Source organism: Neolamprologus multifasciatus, chromosome 12, assembly GCF_963576455.1.
Source record: "Neolamprologus multifasciatus chromosome 12, fNeoMul1.2, whole genome shotgun sequence".
Taxonomy (NCBI): Eukaryota; Metazoa; Chordata; class Actinopteri; order Cichliformes; family Cichlidae; genus Neolamprologus; species Neolamprologus multifasciatus.
This window is the reverse complement of record NC_140450.1, coordinates 2,216,770-2,236,184: the sequence shown is the minus strand read 5'-3', so window position 1 is coordinate 2,236,184 and position 19,415 is coordinate 2,216,770. Positions and strand designations below refer to the sequence as shown.

The 19,415-nt window shown below is 41.8% G+C and overlaps 1 protein-coding gene across 1 annotated transcript; it reads right to left on the bottom strand.

Moving 5' to 3' along the window:
* Nucleotides 1-1,594: 1,594 nt before the first annotated feature.
* LOC146506152 (A disintegrin and metalloproteinase with thrombospondin motifs 3-like) lies at nt 1,595-13,751 on the bottom strand. The gene is made up of 3 exons (XM_085180063.1): nt 13,257-13,751; nt 12,870-12,891; nt 1,595-2,088 (listed from the first exon to the last, which is right to left on the bottom strand). Exons 1-3 carry the CDS (start codon nt 13,308-13,310, stop codon nt 1,610-1,612), a joined length of 555 nt encoding a protein of 184 aa, XP_085036189.1. The 5' UTR covers nt 13,311-13,751; the 3' UTR covers nt 1,595-1,609.
* Nucleotides 13,752-19,415: the final 5,664 nt, after the last annotated feature.

Sequence of the window (19,415 nt, the reverse complement as noted above, 5' to 3'; positions counted from 1 at the left end):
TGCTTTAAGCTGATACTGTGATGCTGTCAAAGGAGGTAACACCTGAAATCTGATGAAACACCTGGCGACGCATAGCGTTTTTTTTTAAAAGCCGAGAAATGCGGCTTATTTGATAGCTTGCTGCGAGACCTCACACCGAGCACATCTACTGCGGGTGTGGTGCCTGTTATCGGACCCGGAGTTAGCAACATCCCCCAAAAACCGAAGAGTAGAGTCCTGGCCCCTAGCCCTGCCAGTGTAGCAGAAATGATGAGGATGATGATGCAGCAGCAGCCGTTCTTCTCTGCATCAGTAGCTTAATGTTGTTCGTGTGTAATTTACGTTGAGTAGGCTAACCACGTTATTACATTAATGCATGTAAGGTGAACTAGCAAACACCATCATAGCTACATGCAGCTGTCTTCTTGTTTGATGGCAGATACTCCCTTCACCCTGGACAAAAAGGCTAAAATGACCAAAGAAAAAGTGGAAAACAGTTAAACATGAGAGGTTTTTGGACAAAGTTTGTGTTGTTTCCATTGATTAAGCTGCTTCCAGCCAAGAGTGATACCATATATGCCCCATAGCTGCAGAAAAGGCTAACATTGTTATCTTTTACAAAAAAACAGCTGAACATGAGAGGTTTTTGGACAAAGTGTGTGTTCTCTATTCTTTAAGCACCGGCACCGTTTCAAAAGTACCGGTTTGGCACCGGTATTGGATAAAACCTAAACGATACCCATCCCTATTTTATCAGCATCTGTCATGCAGACAGCGTGAAAAATCCTGTTTGAATTTGAGTTTAACGTTTCATGAGATGTTTAAAATGAAACTTAATTAAAGAGAGTTTTGTCCCATCATATGTCAGAGATCAGTTGAGCCAGCTAGTGGAGGATTATGAAGCATGAGGATGTGAGAATATGTGATATAAAGCAAATCTAGTTGAACTCTCAGTTCATCGGATTTGCATTTTGACCTTTTTACGTTCTGTTAGGAGCTTTAACTTTGTCATGAATATCTGAAACATTAACTTTCCAACAGAGAGTCAGCCCTACAGCCCTACAAATGTTCACCATTAGCAGCAGAAATTCATTTTTATTTCAGTCTCCCCGACTGAACAGCTCAAAAACTAAAAAGACACTACGAGCGCCGTCCATCACTCCCCCATCAGGAAGGTGATTTCTGGAGGACATTCTTTGTGTTGCTTTTCAAATCTCTGCAGTGTTTCAACTACAGCTGAAGGAATCTGGGTTTGGCCTATTCTTTCCTTAAATGCAGAGATGCTCCGCTGGCCAACTCTAAGAGATTTTGGCTCTGGTCGTTGCCCAATGACGGCCCAAGTGTTTTATGAGGGGTGATAGGGAGGATGGGACTGCAGACTTTTAGAAAGGACAAAAGGAACTCGTGCTTTATGTTGGGAAGAGGTTAGGAGGAAAATCCCTTCACGAATGCAATAGGAGACTACTCACCCGTAACAAACCTCGGTACAAAAAGTACAAAAAGCTGTTACGTCCACAACAAACAATGTGCTGTAAAAATGCCGAGCAGTGATGTAAAGGAATGCTGCAGACATCTAAAATCCTTTGGTGTCCGTTGGTAAGGTCACGGCACTTTTGACATGAAAGGACTTTCATGGGGTGGGAAAGGAAGGAGTTTTACGGCCGAGGAAACTTACCAACCCATCGCAGTTGTTAATGGCAACCGAGGCCCCGGGGACGTCTGTGATGTCACCGGTAAAGGTGCAGTCGGTCTTGAGCAGCTCACGGCGCAGTATCCTCTCCGTGCCATTGGTGGATTCAGTCTGGTTGGCGCCCACGCTAGAATCGTTGCCAGCACTGCCGTTTCTGAATCCCGGGAGCTCATCGTGCCACTCCACCATCGCGCCGGGCGCCACCAGCCTGCTGTTCGGCCGCAGACGAAGGTGAAACTCCTTTCCGAAGGCAGTGATGTTGAAGAAAAGCCTCTGTTCAGTTTCGCCGTTTTCAAGCACCTCCCTCTTAACACGCTGCTTGTGAGTGGCGGAGAGCAGGTGTGACAGGTAGTGTCCGTGGGAGTCGGTGCTGAAGGGGGTGACCAGGCCGTATTCTTTCAGCCGGCTCTTCAACTGGTCTGCAAGAAACCACAAGAACCCAGCAAAGTTAGTTTCTCCAAACACAATAAAACAATATCAAATTAGTCTTTTCCTCTAAACACATCAGTCAGCCAAGGCCTGATTATGCTGCTCTAATCATCCTTTTATCACTTTTAGCCAACTAATGTTCCTCTGAGGACGAGCTTTGACATTAATGGCAAACCTTTAAGAACACTTGGACTTGACTTCCTGTCAGCTAACATTTTGACCTTCATTTTTCTGTCTCTGCCAACTCAAAAACAAAATATTGGACTAACTGATTCACCACGTTCACCTTCTTAGTCCAACGAGAGAGAACTAGGACACCACAGCTGAGAGCCAGACTGACTAGACTGAGCTAAAACTCTCTGAGACACATTATTAGGCCAACAGAAATGCTAATAGGACACTTGCATATTTATGTTGCATAGTTTCAAAGGCATCTAAGACCCGGATGGGAGTAAGCGTCAGTGTTGGGGTTATATTTTCTTTCACTTGGACGAGGATCCCTGACGCTGCTTCATGTCACGGGCAGAGCGACAAAATACTCTGAGAAACAACAACAATGGGACAAACTTGCTGTACCGCTGTCGTGTCTACAGTGAAACGATGAGCACACCTGATTCTGTGTTTAATCCTCACTATTCCCACATTTCATATCTCTGGGAAACACAGCTGACCTCACTGATTGTGAAACCTCCAGGATTGGCAGACGTTTTGAAAAACCGCCATCTGCGTAAATCGTATCACTCCTTGTTCTTTGGTTTCGATGCGTCACACCAATTTCAAATGATCATTTTCCAGACGAAAACAAAGACATTCACCGTGGATTATGAACTACAGGCGCTGCTGAGCTCACGTCTAAACTCTGCTACTGTACCACTGCCTAAGTAGCAGCTGTATCACAGCAGTAGGACTCTGTGTGGCATCCCACGACGCATATTCTGCTGTCCTGCTGCCACATGGATCAACACTAGGGCTGCCACGATTAGTCGACTAGTCACGATTACGTCGACTATTAAAATCGTCGACGACTGATTTAATAGTCGACACGTCGTTTGAAGCTTTGTAAGATCACAAAAGACGTAGGAATAAGTAGTAGGAGTTAAGAGTGTAATAACGGACTGAAACAGAAGATGGCAGCACTGCATGTACAAGGATGCCAGCTGCCGTTAAACCCCGAAGAAGAAGAAGCTGTGTCCCACAATTCATAGCGCAGCCCAGCTCAGTTGTCAACAATGGCGGCAGCTAGTTAGTTTTAATATTACTCTTATTATTCTTTCTGGGTCACAAAATAAACGTTTAACATATTTTCAGGCGAGAATGTAGCTGTGTAAACCTCAAATATCTGCTCAGTTTATCAAGACACCACATATTTTCAAAAGCGCTCCGACGTTTTCGGAGACGTCTGTTAGCCACTAGCTCGATAGCTAGCCGGGGGCTAGGCTAACTAGAGCCGTGAGAGCACCGGACTCCCGCAAATCGTTTTCAAACCCACCGCCGTCTTTCACTACTCAGGTTAAACATGATATATAAGTCACTTAGATAACTTAAAAATTATATTGTTTGCCTTTTTTTAGTATTTTATTTGTTCCTGAGTAAATCGGTTTGGCTGAGATTAACTGTATTACTGCCTAAGTAGCAGCTGTATCACAGCAGTAGGACTCTGTGTGGCATCCCACGATGGATCAACACCAGAATATGTTATGTGGGACCTTGCATATGACACTGCACTGAAATATAGATGAGCCACGTTTAAAGACGACCTTGAGCAGCATAGGTGTCGGTTGCTACTGGGCTTACTGTGAATTTCACGACGACCGGTGTTGCTTTGTAGTCATTATGATTCTGATTCTGTCAGAAAACACTTATTTTCTCACCGTTGTTGCTCTTCTGCTGAGCTGTACCGGCCTTTAACACAAAAAAATGTAACACCAGCACAAGCCAGTTTCATCTGTGCCATTGTTTTAACATATTGCTTTGTTTCACCCACTTCCTTGTTCATTGGCTCATTTGTGGTCAACCCAAATGTACCAGAAAATCTGTGGGCTTTCTCAAACACTTTCAGATTTAGGAAAATTCCATCCAAGCTTGGTTTGCTTTTCCAAGAATCTTTGGTTGGAAAAAATCTAACAAGAATATTGAAAGCATGTAATTATCTTGCTGCTTTTGACCAGGAAACATCAAACAGGTGTCAATGGGGAAGCTAAAATTACATATCTGAGGACGTGACTTCACACAATCACGGTGAGCATGTGGATGTGCATGTGATGGCAAGAAAAGACTATTTTAGAAGCATTCAAAGCAAAGACTGCAGGTTTCATGACGCCAAAGCATGATAATGGTACCGATGGAGCACATGAAAGCATGGAGCCTAAGAGATGAGGCAAAAAAAAAAGCGTGAAAACTGGGGGTTTGAACTTAAAACAAACAAACAAACATCTAAATCCCTTTTTCCCTCCCTGTTACATCATCCTAACATTATTATATCTGCAAAGCAAGGATGGCGCACAGTTAGCTGCCCGATACTGAAATATTTGGAAAAAATTACATCAGTTGTACCGAGTACTACATATTTTTCCACAGAGTGCATTTAAGCAATGAAAAGACACAGTGCATCAGAAAGAAGCCAGAAATGTGTTCAGCTTGTTAGTGTGAGTCTAAAGAGCAGGCTTTCACTGCTTAATCCTCATGAGGAAGACGTCTAATATAAAGAGTCATTTGTCCGGCTTACAGGACTATTTTTTTAAAGCCACACAGATTTTGATTTTAAGCACTGATTGGATATAAATCAACGTCTCTATCGATTAAACTTGTCCTGATATTTTCAGGTAACCACGCCCGTATTGATGTTTATGTAGTGCGTCGTTCCTGCTCTGGATTCAGATCGTTCGCCTGAGACTACAAATTGCCCGCTGATATCACTGTTAAGGTCTGCTACTACAGAGTCACACCTCGCAGCTGCCGGATCGCGGGAAATTCTTAAACTGGAAATACACAAAAAGGCTTTTAGCACAAATACGACTGCGGTTAGCGAGCTCCACAAAATGTAAACGCAAACAGAAAAAAAGAACAACTTTACTGCGGTTTGATGATGTGTCAAAAACAACCAGGTCCATATGTAGCACAAAGTCCGATTTCAACTGCAGCTATTTTTAATTGAGGCATTAAACGGCAAATGTCTCTGGCTGTGAGTGTTTGATGGTGTATAATACTGTAGATCTCTACACAAGCTGACTGGTTTTCTTTAACAGTTGAAATACAATTTAAATTAAAAGCAAAATAAAACACATTTCTCGTGTAAAAACTTGAGAAAAAACTTTTGGCTTTTTGGAGGATTGTGCTGGATCCAGACATTTACCAGCTAAAATAATCTTCTGCTGCGCAGGTATTCGGTTTTTAATTAAACACTCTTTTTGTTTCCTTTAATGTGGAAAAAGAGCATCGCTCTCACAGCAGCGATCAGACTTCGGTTCACCTTTCGCTAACTTAGCATCCTCATTAGGTTGACAGAGTTTATTTATGCCTGCTTACACAGGCAGAGGCTGCATGACAGAAATAAAAACATCCTGTTGCATGTATTGTTCTCACTAAGTGATCATTTTACACATAATTACAGCTGTAATCACAGCACAGCTGTTGTCTGTGTGATGTGTTGGAGTATCCCAGTATTCCCATTATTATCTGACAGAGCTCCATTTACAGTGGAGAGTGTGAAAGCTGAGATGTTCTGCTTAAAGGGAACATTTACTTTAAGTTTGTCGGACCAGGGTACAGATTCACTCTGGAACGATGAGGTAAGTGAACAGAGCTGCACATGTTAGACTAGAGCTGCCACAAACAATTATTTTGATAGTCGACTAGTCAGATCATCATCCATTGGACGTAAAACGTACAGCTTATTGCACCAGCAGCATCTGCTCTTAAATAACTATCATTAGCTTACAGCTTTAAGTGTTTAAGGTATGTGCTAACTGAAAATAAAGACAAGATGATAGTTTATTAAATTTTAATGAAATTTGCAGATTGTTTCGGTGAAGTTTAATAAACTCCTTGCTATCTAAAATATAACAGGACACCGGAGTAAATTCTGGAGCATCTCATACTTCTGATAATCAGCTGTCTGCTTGATGTTTATTCAGCTGTGTAAAAACTATAACTTTAATCTCAGCCAAACCGATTTACTCAGGAACAAATAAAATACTAAAAAAAGCCAAACAATAACATTTTTAAGTTATCTAAGTGACTTATGTATGTTTAACCTGAGTAGCGAAAGACAGCGGTGGGTTTGAAAACGATTAGCCGGGAGTCCAGTGTTCTCACGGCTCTAGTTAGCCTAGCCCCCGGCTAGCTATCGAGCTAGTGGCTAACAGACGTCTCCGAAAACGTCGGAGCGCTTTTGAAAATATGTGGTGTCTTGATAAACTGAGCAGATATTTGAGGTTTACACAGCTACATTCTCGCCTGAAAATATGTTAAACGTTTATTTTGTGACCCAGAAAGAATAATAAGAGTAATATTAAAACTAACTAGCTGCCGCCATTGTTGGAAACTGAGCTGGGCTGCGCTATGAATTCTTGGACACTAGTGATGGGTCGTTCGCGAACGAAATGGCTCTTAGAGCCGGCTCTTTGAAGTGAACGATGCGAGCCGGCTCCTTATTGGGAGCCGTGAGGTTTTTTTTTTTTCTTTCTCTCACCCTCTCTCTCGCCCTTTTTTCCGCTAAACTCCGCACGCGCGGCCTGTACTTTACGCTGGGCAGAGGGGGGAGGGGCGTTAGTTACACTCGCAGTAGCACAGGAACAGAGCCAGAGAGAAAGAGAGCGAGGGACAACAACATCACATTAGAAAGGTATAGTAATCATCCACTATTTTCAGTTGCAGATGATAAAGGATTCAGAAATCATGCAGGCCCATATGACAGAGAATGTGCATCTTCTTTTTGTTTTAATATTTTAATTTATATTTAATTGTGTTGTGGTTTGCAGTGTTTTGTGTTGTTTCACGTTAAATTTGTTTAAAAGGAAAAAGCTGAAAATTTAAAAATTTAAAATGTAAATAGTTGTTTTTTGTATTATATGATTTATTTATTACATTTTATGTGGAGTGAATAAATAAAGTGTATTTATGGTGGCCCTTAGAGTCAAAGCATGTACAATCTCCAAAACACGTAAAAACTCCAAAACACGTAAAAACTCCAAAACACGTACAAACTCCAAAACACGTAAAAACTCAGAAGCACGTACAAACTCAGAATCACGTACAAAAGTGCTCCAGGATGCTAGGGCGCAGTGTTGAGCTTTTGTTTCCTAGTGGCTACACAAGCCAGGAAGTATCAACAACCGGATTTGGTGTGTGGTAGTAACAGGTAAATGAACTTTTTTTTTTTTTTAATTATTTGAATAAATATGAGTGCTTGTGTATAAATACACAAACAATACACACATGCTTTCAATTGTGTAATTTAAGTGATCTGGGTAGCTCTGTTTTGGAAGTTCAGTAAACACTAGAAATGTGTTTTGGAGTTTGTACGTGCTTTTTGGAGTTTGTATATGCTTTAGAGTTTGTACGTGCTTTGTCTCTAGGGGCCATATATAAACGTATATAAATAAAACCACTTTTTTTAACATTAGTAATTCCTTTTCTGCATAATTTTATATTATTGTTAATGATTAAATAATTAAAGCAACAAAACAACCTGAAGAGCCGGTTCGGAGCCGAAAGAGCCGGCTCTTTTTAGTGAGCCGAGCCGAAAGAGCCGGCTCTCTAAAAAGAGCCGGAAATCCCATCACTATTGGACACAGCTTCTTCTTCTTCTTCTTCGGGGTTTAACGGCAACTGGCATCCTTGTACATGCAGTGCTGCCATCTTCTGTTTCAGTCCGTTATTACACTCTTAAATCCTACTACTTATTCCTGCGTCTTTTGTGATCTTACAAAGCTTCAAACGACGCGTCGACTATTAAATCAGTCGTCGACAATTTTGATAGTCGACGTAATTGTGACTAGTTGACTAATCTTGGCAGCCCTATGTGAGACCCAAACAACTTGTACTAAATAAAAACAAAGTAAGACAAACATACTTTACCAGAAGTACGATTAGAATCACAGACTTCATACATAAAAGAGAGAAGTTTAAAGAAAAGAAACAGAAACATATACAGGTGTTTTACAAGGTCGTCTAACAGGAAGTCTGTAGCTTTACTTACAAAAAGCACGAGTCCGAACAATACAAGTAAAAGATGAAGTACACTGAATGAATACAACCACACAGCACGCACAATAAGGGTTACCCACCAAAGACCTGCAAACACAAACCCCTCAGTGTCACAAAACAGTCAGTTAAAATCCGTTTTCTGATTTATTTTCTGTCCTGTGTCCGTTTAACTTACATTCTCTCTGTCAGAGTGAAAAGTTCAGGCGACGATAGTACAGGAGCACAATGAATGCAAAAGAGCATCTATGAGGGGCCGGACCAGCTGTAACTGCAATAAAATACTGGAATACACTCCTGATCAAAAATATTATACCTCAGTGACACTTTGACACATCAGCCAAAGCAATCGCTCCTCAAATTCAGCAGTTAATCCTAATTAAGCTCCAGAATTCTGGTTTTCTGGGTATAGTTATGTTGACTTTATCTTTGATTTCTCTCTTTTTTGTCTCTTCTAGTCTTGTTTGCTATTTGGAGTTGAATGTGGAATTTCGGACCACAAGAAAACGTGCGTAACAAAAGCAAAGAGCGACGTTTGTGGCTTGGCGGTTAAGGGCTACTGTGCAGACACTGAGCGATCTTTCAAGCTGACTTCCCAGTTAATCAGAGAAGATGGTCCCTCTGCTCCCAGTTATTCCATTTGCATTGCTGCTGAATGTTTCTAAATGGTGCCTTTTCACAGGTTTGCTCTTGATGTGTGAGAACATCAAATCCAAATCAAATCATCTTATCCAACCACCACAAATATACATGTCACACAAACTTCTGCTGCAAAACATGTACAAAGAAATCCAAAGCACATGGGCAGCAGTTTGGTAAAGTTGAGCTGAGACATGCATTTGATCGACTGACTCTTCCAACACAGGCTGATGAATCAAAACCTTAGTGGGAACCATCAGGAAAAAACTGCCTTCAAATTCTCTACACAGAACGATACAAGCGGTGCTTCAAGGTAACGACGAGTGACCAATCAAAAGAGAAAAATCGTAGCTCCAGCTACATGAATAGCTCTCTAACACAACATCACAGAGTTTGTTTCATAAAGGTGACATTCCTCCATCTGTCAGTGTCGACACTTTACTACTGTAAAACACTTCGTACTACTTTTCCTTTAATTTGTCAGCGATATACGAGGTATTGTACACCTCAGAGACTTTGGCTGATGTATTACCTCACTTTGAACTTTCTGTGTTCAGTTTCACAATCAATTGCCACTTCAAAGATAAAGGCACTGTGCTAGAAATAAGCAGCTTTTGTCCTAAACTATGAAACAGCAAAGAAAGATCCGGGTGCTTCAACAGCACCTCGAATATCACAGTTTACGTGAACTGGAAAAGAACCAGTCTGTTCAAAGAGCAGTCCGACCACATTTGAAAGCAAAGCAAGGAAACAAGGTTACCACAACAAGGATGGATGGAGTCAAGTGTTTCTGAACACATGTTTAGATCCATCTTTAACCCTTTACCTCTTGAAAGCCTGCTAGCAGTAATCCTCGAGGCTCTGGGAGGTTTCTGTCATATTTCAGCCTGAGGCCGGTCTCTGCCTGCGCAGCCTTAAAACCCCCCCACAAACTATTCTAATGGTCATCAAACCACATCTTTATTATATACTGAATTTTAAAACTCATAAGAGTAAATGGCCTGTATTTATATAGCGCTTTACTAGTCCCTAAGGACACCAAAGTGCTTTACACATCCTGTCATCCACACATTCACACACTGGTGATGGCAGCTACATTGTAGCCACAGCCACCCTGGGGCGCACTGACAGAGGCGAGGCTGCCGGACACTGGCGCCACCGGGCCCTCTGACCACCACCAGTAGGCAACGGGTGAAGTGTCTCACCCAAGGACACAACGACTGAGACTGACGGAGCCGGGGCTCGAACCGGCAACCTTCCAATTACAAGACGAACTCCCAACTCTTGAGCCACGATCGCCACAAGCTGAGAACACGGGAGGTCGTCAAATGTCGCCTTTATGGCGGACAGAGTTAAAAGCATTATAGGCTGAAGAAATGAGCTGCTCAAAGAATTGTTGGACAATCCAATCAAAGCTTATAAAGCTGTGGACTGGGCAGCACTGCCTTCATTCTCTACACAGAATGAAACAGTGGTGCTTCAAGGTAACGGTGAGCGACCAATCAAAAGAGAGAAATGGTGAATAAATGAGAGAAAAGTAAAAATGTACCGAGGCCTCACTAAATGGTATAAATGAGTGTGGCTCGTGTGCTGTGGCCTGTCCCAGCTACATCTACCAAAGACTGTGGAAAAAGTTAAAACGCTCTAGCACCATCACTACATCACAGGGTGTTTCATAGAGGCGCCATTCCTCCCCCAGCAGTGTCGACACCTTACTAAAACACTTTGGACGGATTTTTCAGTTGCCACCTGCTGATTGGCTCTGTGGTTAAAAACACGCCTTAGCATCAGCTGAGCCCTGACACAACCAGCTGCCAGACAAGAGCAGAGAAATAAGGAAATAACAAATAAAAACAAAAAATGATTCACCTTAGAGTCATCAAATACACATTTGTGCAAATTTTCTGGATCCTTTTACTTTCTTTAGAGTCACCAAACAGCAAACAGCATAAAATTGCTATAATTTGTTGTACTGTCTGATGGATGGAGCCTGTTCACAGGGAAATGCAGTGAGATGAGACACACACACAATCAGCATCCCTGAATTTGTCAAACAGGCTCTTTCTCCATCCTTTTTGCTGACTGAAATGTTACCAGAAAATACATGAAGAATGTGACAACATGTCATCAGAGCACTGATGAACTATCATCGAAGAAGAAGGAGGTAACAAGACTTTACCAAAGCACAGCTCTGATTTAGCTTTAAGGCCGTCAAAGCAGCTTTAAAGCAGTGGAGCTGGACCAGGAGACAGCAGGTGACAGAAAGCTGAGGCTGAACTCACAGAGAGCTGCATAAAACTACAGTCGAGTGGGTCAATTCTCTTCCACTGTTTATGTTTTCAAGCCAAGAATTTAAGCTTAAATCAAACTTTGTTCTTACTGTGGAGAAAAGTGGACTTTCTCATGAAGAAGATTCATTAAATGTTGATCAAGACATCAGCAAGAAATTTGGTGGAAGCAACAATTTATGTCATAATGCAAATTTCCAACTCTGTACTTTTACTCTTAAGTTTTGCAGCTTATTCGTGTTGCCCCGCCCCTCCGTCACCCGCTGGCTGCAATGAGACGAACATACGATGGACATAATCACAACAAATGTTGGACCAATGAGGTGAGGTGGGAATGTGAAACCATTTAGCACTCACACGCAGGTGACATCATAGAGGTATTCCAAGGAAAGTAATAGATTACTAAATTACTCGTTACTTTCTGCTTTTTTGGTGTGTTTTGTTTTCTTTCTATCCAAATAACTGAAGAACCTTTGTCACAAGAGTAACAACATAATTGTACCCGTCATGTAATTACTGAATTTGTAATGCGATTACATTACAGTTACAGTTATATAATTATGCTTTACACCTTGGTGATACTGGTTGCTAAGAGCAAGGAGTGTTTGTTTTCAGTCGTGGTTTAAGTTCAGTTTTGGGATGAAATATTCCTTTTCATAAATCTAACCCTGCCTTTTGAGAAATTACACTAACAAGTGGATTTAAATGTGATGTCGAGGGATCCTGACCGCGCAGCCGTATGTGACAAGTTACAGCTGCCACTGCTGGATGTATTTAAAAGAGGCCAAAGGCAGCGTTTGATGCCCTGGGAATGAGGATGATGGTCAGGGGTTAACCATAAAACCAATCAGGGTCTGACCTTCACTAGGAAACAATTGTATTTGCTTCATTATATTTCAGCAGAAATGACCTTTTGCTTGATGTCCTCCCCGTGTTTGCCTTCTGCTTCCCATCCCTTACAATTCAACCTGAGCTCGCTCAGTTTTACAAATAGTAACAGAACCAACAGGAAAATCCACAAGATTTACTTTTTCATCTGTTATATGAGACCAGAGAAAATAAAATCTAAGCCAAAGAAATCTGCTTGTAAAAGTTACAGAAGTGGCAAATTAAGAAAGGCCTCGGCAAACGAGCAAGGAAGCTGCTTTACAAGGCCGATAATGACCACATGGAGCAAACAGTGGCTCGCTACGAGCAACGGGGAACCACAAATGTTCAGCCCACAGTCAGCTGTCATCTTGCTGTGCGAGGGCCCCGGAGGTGTTCAGAAGATAAGGGCCGGTGTAAAAGGCTCCTACGTGGACGCTGCTGCAGCTCGCTTGTTCCTTAACCTCAGAATGAATAACAGATGTTCAGGATCTCGAGGAGGAATTTTCTTTCCTGTATAACAAAGCCCTTGAAGCAGCTTGCTCATGCAATATAAGTGTGTATGTGTGATAGAGGACTCTGTGTGTAGGCTGCTAGGGGAGGGCGAGGGGTGTATTACAGAGCTCCTCACACACAAACTCCCCTCCCACTTTGATCTCAGTCAACCAAGTTGTCCTCATGAGTTTCTTCTCTGACCGGGGAGAAACTCCTCTGCCTTTTTTCTACACACATCTAATTATTAACAAAACGAACACAAATAAAGCCAGACTTACCTTCTCTATCTACTTCACCAGCCTGCAAAAGAGAGAAAAGAGCTCGTTAAATGCGGCACACGCCAGAAGGAAATGATAGATCAGAGTCTGAGATGTCCAGCGGTAACAACATAAGTTTTCTGTGAGCCGTGCTGCTGGTGAAAAGTCCGAAAATACCTGTTTTACATCCAAAGGGCAAAACTCAGACGTCTGCAGTGTCAACGTGTGTTTCACAGAAGTGTTCAAGTTTACAGAGCCGAAAGTTTAGAGCTTGTAGTTGTGTCGTTCCACTTTTTCTCCGCTTTACAGCTGAATTTGTTTAATATTGACGGGATTCAGTCAAACTGCGCGTATTTATTGATTTATATGCGTAAAAGGAGGCAAAAGCGAAGCGGTGCAGACACTTACCTTGGCAGCTGAAGTCAGTCCTACAAGTAGTAAAGCTAGTGACAGGACAGCCATCACGAGTCTTAAATGACAAAGTACAAAAAACAAAAAACGTTATCCCAACGTGAAATTAAAATAAGGGGGAAAAGAGACAAAAATCTTTACGCAAACGTGACCCGGCTCATTCAAAACTTATCAAACTGGATGTGCGGCCAATGCCTCGGTCTTAGGTAAAAATCAGAAAAAATCAGAAGCAACATAAAGTAGTTAAAGTTTCATTAAAGCAGGAGTGAAGCGAGTTGCGACACTTTTGTCATTCAGTCAGTGTTTTTCTGATGACTGAGTTTCGTGGAAGTTTTGGTGAAGTTAGTAGGACACCCCTCTCTGCCGTGACCGGACAGAGCAGCAGTGTGTAGCTCTTGCAACCTGGCACCAGGCTCCGCTGGCTAATAAACGCAAGACCAGCCCTGTGTGACGTCACTGTGTGAGTCCGAACACATGGAGGGACAGGAGGAGGAGGAGGAGGATGAAGAACCCAACCCCCATACCCCTCCCTCATCTCACCACACACAAGTGAGCGACTCAACAAACAACAAGAAACCTGTGAACTCTAACGATGCCAGCAAAAATCCCGCGAAGAAGAATTACAGGCGCAGGATCAGGTATTTCTTTAAAATCAATGTCTTCTTCTTTAGTGGCGCGTACCGTGGGTCACCGAGAACCCACGGAGGACCAGAGGAAACACGTGGACAGTAGTTGTATAAATAGATTCTCCTGATTGTGCTAATACAGGTGTTATTAGATGAAAAGTGGCTCCAAAGTGGGGAAACAAATACTCTTCACTTAGATAAACTGCTGCTTAAGTGATAACTTCAATGAAAACTACACATTGTGCAGGATACTATTCATATTATTGGATTATAATTAATGACTTTCATGTGTGGAAAACTTCTAATACTGAATTATTTATTCTAGATTTAGATTTTTTTAAAACTGTTGCAGTCCTGGGTTTAAATCCACTGGCCACATGGGACTTCTTTTCTGGTCAAGCTTCCTCCTACAGCCCAGACGTGCACGCTTGGTTAATGGGTGAATCCAAGTGGGCTGATTCACCCACCCACAGTGTGAGTGTGGATGTCAGTGGTTGTCCGTCGCTCAGGTGTGCCCTGCCCTGCCTGTGACAGCTGGGATAGGCTGCAGGCCAACCGTGACTCTGGACTGGGTTAGCGAGAACACTGCAAAGCAAAAAAGCAACTAGGGCTCTAAAATAAATATTATGTTGTACAAAGTACGGCATATTCAAAATTTCATGGAGTAGCAAGTAGGATTTTTAAATAATGAACTATAAGGTGTCGGGCCAAACCTCTTAATATTTGCGTGTTTTCAGTCCATTTTTCCACAGGAGGATGACACAAAGCTTACCCTCCTACACATCAGCTGTAAGTGACATCAGTGGAAGTGTTTAAGAACCACAACAGGAGGAAGCTGGATTATCCAGAGAGATACTGGGAGAACATACACACTCCACACAGAAAGGCTGCAGACTGGATTTGAACCAATGACCTTCTTGCTGTTGCTAAACACAGTACCTCCGCTGGCATAAACTTCAGCACACAAACTCTGCATCAGCAGCTTCATGACATGGGTTTGCATGGAGAAGCAGTTTCTGTAGGTTTAATATGCAAGTGGCCAGTACTGTATAATAAAACTACATTTCTTATGTGCAATGATATTGGGCAGTATGAGATTAACATTGGTGAGTGGGGCTCCACAGAACAGGGATGCAGAGTAACACAACTCAGTGGACAGCCAAGTAGAGACTGGACCTTGGACAAATACAGCCAGAGGGATAACACCTGCTGGTTAGTGAAGTCTGGATATGGAGCCTTGAAATGATCTTAGTGTTCTGAAAATAATGGTTTTCCATTCTAAAAAGCAGAATAATCAAAATAGACACAAAATGAAAGTTTTATTTAATGTGACCCAGAATGAGTGACTGAGCCCATAAACTCATCAGGGCTCAGGATTGGAAATCTTTTTGCATCCATAGTTACTGCCTCCTCGTGGTTATTAACAGAGTCCACAGGTTTAAGGACTTTAGCTGGCTTCACTTTTCAGTTTTCTTTGAAGCTACAGCTGCATTTATACTGTCTATAACCTGATTTGGTGGTGGTCAGAGGGCCCGGTGGCGCCAGTGTCCAGCAGCCCTCTGTCAGTGCGCCCCAGGGCAGCTGTGGCTACAATGTAGCTGCCATCACCAGTGTGTGAGTGTGTGTGTGAATGACTGAATGTAGTGTAACACAGTATACAAATACAGGCCATTTACCATTTTTGTTTCTGAGAAAAATGAGATCCACATAAGAGGACATTCGTTTTAAATTTCGATAGAACAGCAGCAGTAAAATGTCCTTGTAAGTGGATATCAGGCCCTTGTAGAGCAAAATTTAGTATTTTGGTCTAGACATCCCAAAATGCGATGTCTACATATGTGGACGCCAGGTCCTAGGAGGTTAAGACATTCCTGCAGTTTAACTAATTGGTGTGTGTTATCTGGCTTCATGGATAGATAAAGGTGGGTGTCATCTGCATAGCAGTGAAAGTGTATGTTATGCCTCCTAATGATACTGCCTAGGGGAAGCATGCAATTCTCCTTTGTGTGTGAAGAAGACTCCACATTTTTATGAAAAAATGGAGTCTATTAGAATTTCTAAAAACTAAAAAAGTCACATGAGTATGTGAATGGTTCTAGTGCAGTGGTTCTTAACCTGGGTTTGATCGAACCCTAGGGGTTTGGTGAGTCGGATTTTAGAGGTTCAGCAGAGCCTCTGCCGTCACATGCATGGCTCACTTTGTGCACCAGTAAAAAACATATCTATGTCTTGAATTTGAAAAAAATCACATTTTATTTTTCACTAAAGAGGGGTTCAGTGAATGCGCATATGAAACTGGTGGGGTTCGGTACCTCCAACAAGGTTAAGAACCACTGTTCTAGAGTGAAATGTCCAAAATGCTTTATTTTCCACACCATCACTGACAAGTGCTGTAACTGCTTACTGTCACCAGGGGGCAGTCTCACAAACAACTGGTCAGCTTGTGCTGTTCTTTCAGAGAAGACTGAAGTTTGAACATACAAAGAGCTGAAGCAAAACAGAGCATTAGAGTGAAAAGTGTCCACTTGGATGTGTCCTTGATCCAACACAGCTGATTTAAATGGCTAAATGACCTCCTCAACATGTCCTGAAGTTCTCCAAAGGCCTGGTAACGAACTAATCATTTGATTCAGGTGTGTTGACCCAGGGTGAGATCTAAAACCTGCAGGACACCGGCCCCCGAGGTCTGGAGTTCGACACCCCTGTTCTACATGGTGAACTCCATTGTTAGTCCCTTACCACCTTTCCTGTTCTGGGTAATTGTTTAACCTATCAACATTCAGCATCTGTGTGGACCTACATGTGATTGGAGAACTCATCTGCATAGGTTAAACCTTCATTCTGTGTAGCTGCAAACTGCAATAAGTACACACACATAGAGTGTCATAATTCCCCCATTTGACCTGAGATGAGCTGTGAGCAAATTTTACCAAAGAAGGATTATAATCTTTCTTCTTTGTATGATTCACAACTCAAGTGAGTTTTGTTGGCAGTAAATAAGAAGTCAACATTAATTCATATAACAGATCATGTCTAACTTTAACCAGTCTTGTAACTCCTGAGACGAGGCCCCCACACCCAGGTACAGTGTGGTCAAACGGATTGTACCACCAGAAAGAATAAAACTCCCCTATTTTCCTAACATTAAACACATGGTTGGACGAAAGATCAAGACACAGAAGAACGTCTGTGTTTTTGATTGAGATGGAGTGACCAACCAAATGTAGGAAGATTTAAGTTAACAAACCAAACAAGGTTTTATTGGCCAATCCAAAAAGTCCAAAGAACAACGCTCTTCCTCATCTCTCAAACTGCACATCCTCAACTCTTCCTCTCAGCTCCTCACCTCCAATTTTAGTCCCTACCACTAACGATGAGGGCAGAGGAGGTGAGGTAGAGACATGAGGAGCTGAGGGAGCAGCATTTAACTAAATAAGGCATCGCTGCCTCAGGGTCTCATTTAAAGAGTCTGTTAGATATGACACGTGGCACAAAGTAAAACCACGACAAGAGAAACGAGAAAAAAGAAACACTGAAAAACCAAATATCAACTCAGACATGAAGACTGACGGTAAATGTGATGATGACAGAGACGGGAAACACAAAGAAAGCTGGTAGTCATGAGAAGAAAATTATTGTAAAATTTCCACACTAATGAATAAAATGTGTTTTTGGGAAAATCAAAGGTTTTATTTTTATCTAGTTTGTGCATTTGGCTATGATGCTGCATCTGCTAGTCTTAAAATATCCAGCATTATGACAAAGGTATTTCTGAGAAAAGCACAGTTTCCCCATAAAAGCTCTGCTATAAAAGACACAGCACTGCATTCATTATCTGGGTAGGGGGTGCACCAATAAAACTAATAATAATATGAACTTTAATCTGCCTTTAATCCTCATCCTACTGACTGGGGTTCACATGGACACACACGTATGTTTTTCTTATGTCTCCCATTCTAATTTTTTGTCAGTCACTTTGTTCCTAATGGTACCACATGATTGTTTTCTGTACTTCTGCTTTAATTTGTTTGGGTTTTTTATACAAATATTTCAGAATCAAATGATGGTTTTAAAAAAAAAAAAAAAAAAAAAAAAGCTTATCAGTAATAATGGATTGGAGTGGATTGCACTTTAAGAGGAACACGTTAGCCTAAATGTCTCAGTCGAATATCAACTTACCAAGTAGGCCTTGGTAGGGAGCCCAAATTTGTAAGATAACCGTTAGATTTATGCAAATATAAACATTGATTAGCTTTAACATCAGCGTGGCCTTTACTATTAGAACGCCAACATTCTGCAAATTACAACCCAAATGTAACAATGTAACACTGTGGAGCTCGAAGATGTTACTGTAAGTATCCAGAGTCTGTTCTTGAGCAAAAGTAGTTGTAGACTTTCTAGAACGTTCTAATGGTTTCTAAATGTTTCATTGGTGGTAGACTGATGCAGGTGGTAAAGATGCTCGAGTTATACGTAGTTTGAACTTGCAGTTAAATCCAGAGGTTCCCAACCCAAGGTTCACGTCACCTCTAGAAGTTCACCAGATGAATCTGAGGGGGCTTGAAATGATTAACCTCCTAAGTGATAAAGGCTTTTATTTCCTAAAAAAAATACTCAGATTTAACAGTTTGTTCAGAGCTAACAACAATTTCTGAAACACAGATAAAAAGTGGAAGCAAAGGAATGAACTAGCAGCGCAGGGGCCACAGATGCAGAAAAACTGTGAAGTCGATGCGTCCTGAGTCAGGAGGGTATACCATTGACTGGCATAGAACAGACTGGTAACTACATTAAAGGGTTACCTAGGCAACCGGAGACTGGAATGCTCACTAGACGCCAACCATCACCGACAAAGCAATGTGCAACAAGCAAACTGCTTCCTTTTGTACCCCTCTAGTCTCCGTGTCCCCATCACCAGGCTGTGAGGCTGTGAACTCAACTCGTTCTCTCTCTGAGCTCATCACATGCTGACACTTGCTCAGAGCTCCTTGTCACATTTCAGTGAACCCGGTACTCCTTCTAGCATCAGGTGCGAACATGAACAGTAGTGCTCCAGCGTACCATTTTGCCCGATAACGATGACTATCAATGAACACAAAAAGATTGGGAGGCGGGTTGTTAGAGCTCGTCGATCTCTATTCACTCCAATGGACCGTTTCATTACAGTGATTGTTTCTGGAGGTTAGCAACATACGCTAACTGCACCGGCTATAACAGCACAGAGGTTTTAGATGCACTTTGAAAGGTAAAATACTGAAAAACAAGACTGTGTGTTATCAGTACACAAATCACCCTGTTAGTGGAGGATCCAGCCATGGATTCTGAGACTTTGTGCTAAATAATGTCAGATTAGGCTACAAAATGTAATAATAACCATGAACAAGAAATTAATTGTAATTGCAATCAATGTTATTTCATCCAACATTATGTGACCAAGGTAAAAAGAAAAGGCTTTAATGGTTGCCTTTTCCCTGGCTGAATATTAGCTAAATGTGACTCAATGGCATGCAGTTGTCTGGTCTGTGTAAAT